The sequence below is a fragment of the Austrofundulus limnaeus genome, unplaced genomic scaffold (genome assembly GCF_001266775.1).
Source record: "Austrofundulus limnaeus strain Quisiro unplaced genomic scaffold, Austrofundulus_limnaeus-1.0 Scaffold3458, whole genome shotgun sequence".
NCBI lineage: Eukaryota > Metazoa > Chordata > Actinopteri > Cyprinodontiformes > Rivulidae > Austrofundulus > Austrofundulus limnaeus.
Window position 1 is genome coordinate 3,337 of NW_013955860.1, and position 1,186 is coordinate 4,522.

Below are 1,186 nucleotides of genomic sequence, written 5' to 3' on the forward strand. Positions count from 1 at the left end.
GATCTGACCTTGAGAGAGCAACATTAAAATCTCCAATGACTATAGTGTTGCTTGTCACCCATTTTCTGATATTAAGGAGGAAGATTTTCCTTTGTGTGTCTATGTTAGGTGCGTGTATGTTGATGATTCTGTATGATTTATTGTCATGTATAAAGTCAACAATAATCAATCTGCCTTCTTTATCTTTATGTATTAATGTACTGCTCTGTGCAAAACCCTCTTGAAATAGGACCGCCACCCCTGCTGTGCCATTCTCTGATGTTGAGCAGAACATGTCTCCCCTCCACTCCACCGCCATAGCTTCCCCCTTACTCTCGTCCCATTTTGTCTCCTGCAGACAGAGAATATTTAAAGTGTTTTGATCAATGACTGCCCTTACCTTTTCCTCCCTGCGGAGCCCACGGGCATTAAGCAAGGGAAGAAGACCCATTGTGATGTGTGCACAACAAATGAGTTCATGTCGTTTTTCTTCTGTTCTAAAGAAACTGTTCTTTTCCTATTTGCTATGATAGTTGAGAGTTCAGCTTCCATGTCTGGATCAGAGTTTGAGTCTGGTTGGAGGTGCTGAGCTGAAGAGGGGACCTGACAGGACTGCAGGTGCTGCTGAGAGGGTCCGTCCTGGCCTAGAGAGGTGAGGTCTGTGGTCCCAGGGGAAGAAGAGGCGACACACTCATCCCGCCTCTCTCCCTCCCGTACCCCATCAGAACCTTGAAGTTCACCCTCTACAGTCTCTTCTGCAGAGCCCGCCATGGACACGTGTGTTTCCAGTGGGTGGTCTCCGGTCATGTCGGATATTTCCTCACCCGTGCTCTCATTGTCAGGTCCATGATAGCCTGAGATGTCCTGCACACTTTTTTTCCAAACTTGTCCCCTCTTCCATTTCATTTTCGCCCCCGCTTCCTCCTTCAGAGCTCAGCTCGTCATTCACAAACACAGAGTCCTCTCTCTCAGCCTCAGTAGCCTCACAGATGCAATTAGCCATTGTGAAGGAACATATTGCACATTTATCCTCATTTCTTTTCCCCGAACATTCTCTCGCGTAGTGTCCCTGCTGCCCGCAGGAATGGCAGAGGAAATCTGGGCAGTCCTTAAGGATGTGCCCTGGCTGGATACATATTCTGCAAACCCTGACCTGTTTATCATGAATCACCCTGAAGTATTCGGGCCCCATTGCGGTATTAAACCT

At 47.6% G+C, this 1,186-nt stretch overlaps 1 protein-coding gene across 1 annotated transcript; it reads right to left on the reverse strand.

Annotated features, from left to right (window-relative positions):
* Positions 1-463: 463 nt before the first annotated feature.
* Positions 464-1,175, reverse strand: LOC106511884 (uncharacterized; the record flags this gene model as incomplete). The annotated part of the gene is given in 1 exon segment (XM_014000610.1): positions 464-1,175. A coding segment is annotated over 1 exon segment (358 nt), but the record flags the coding sequence as incomplete, so codon positions are not given.
* Between the last annotated feature and the right edge of the window lie 11 nt (positions 1,176-1,186).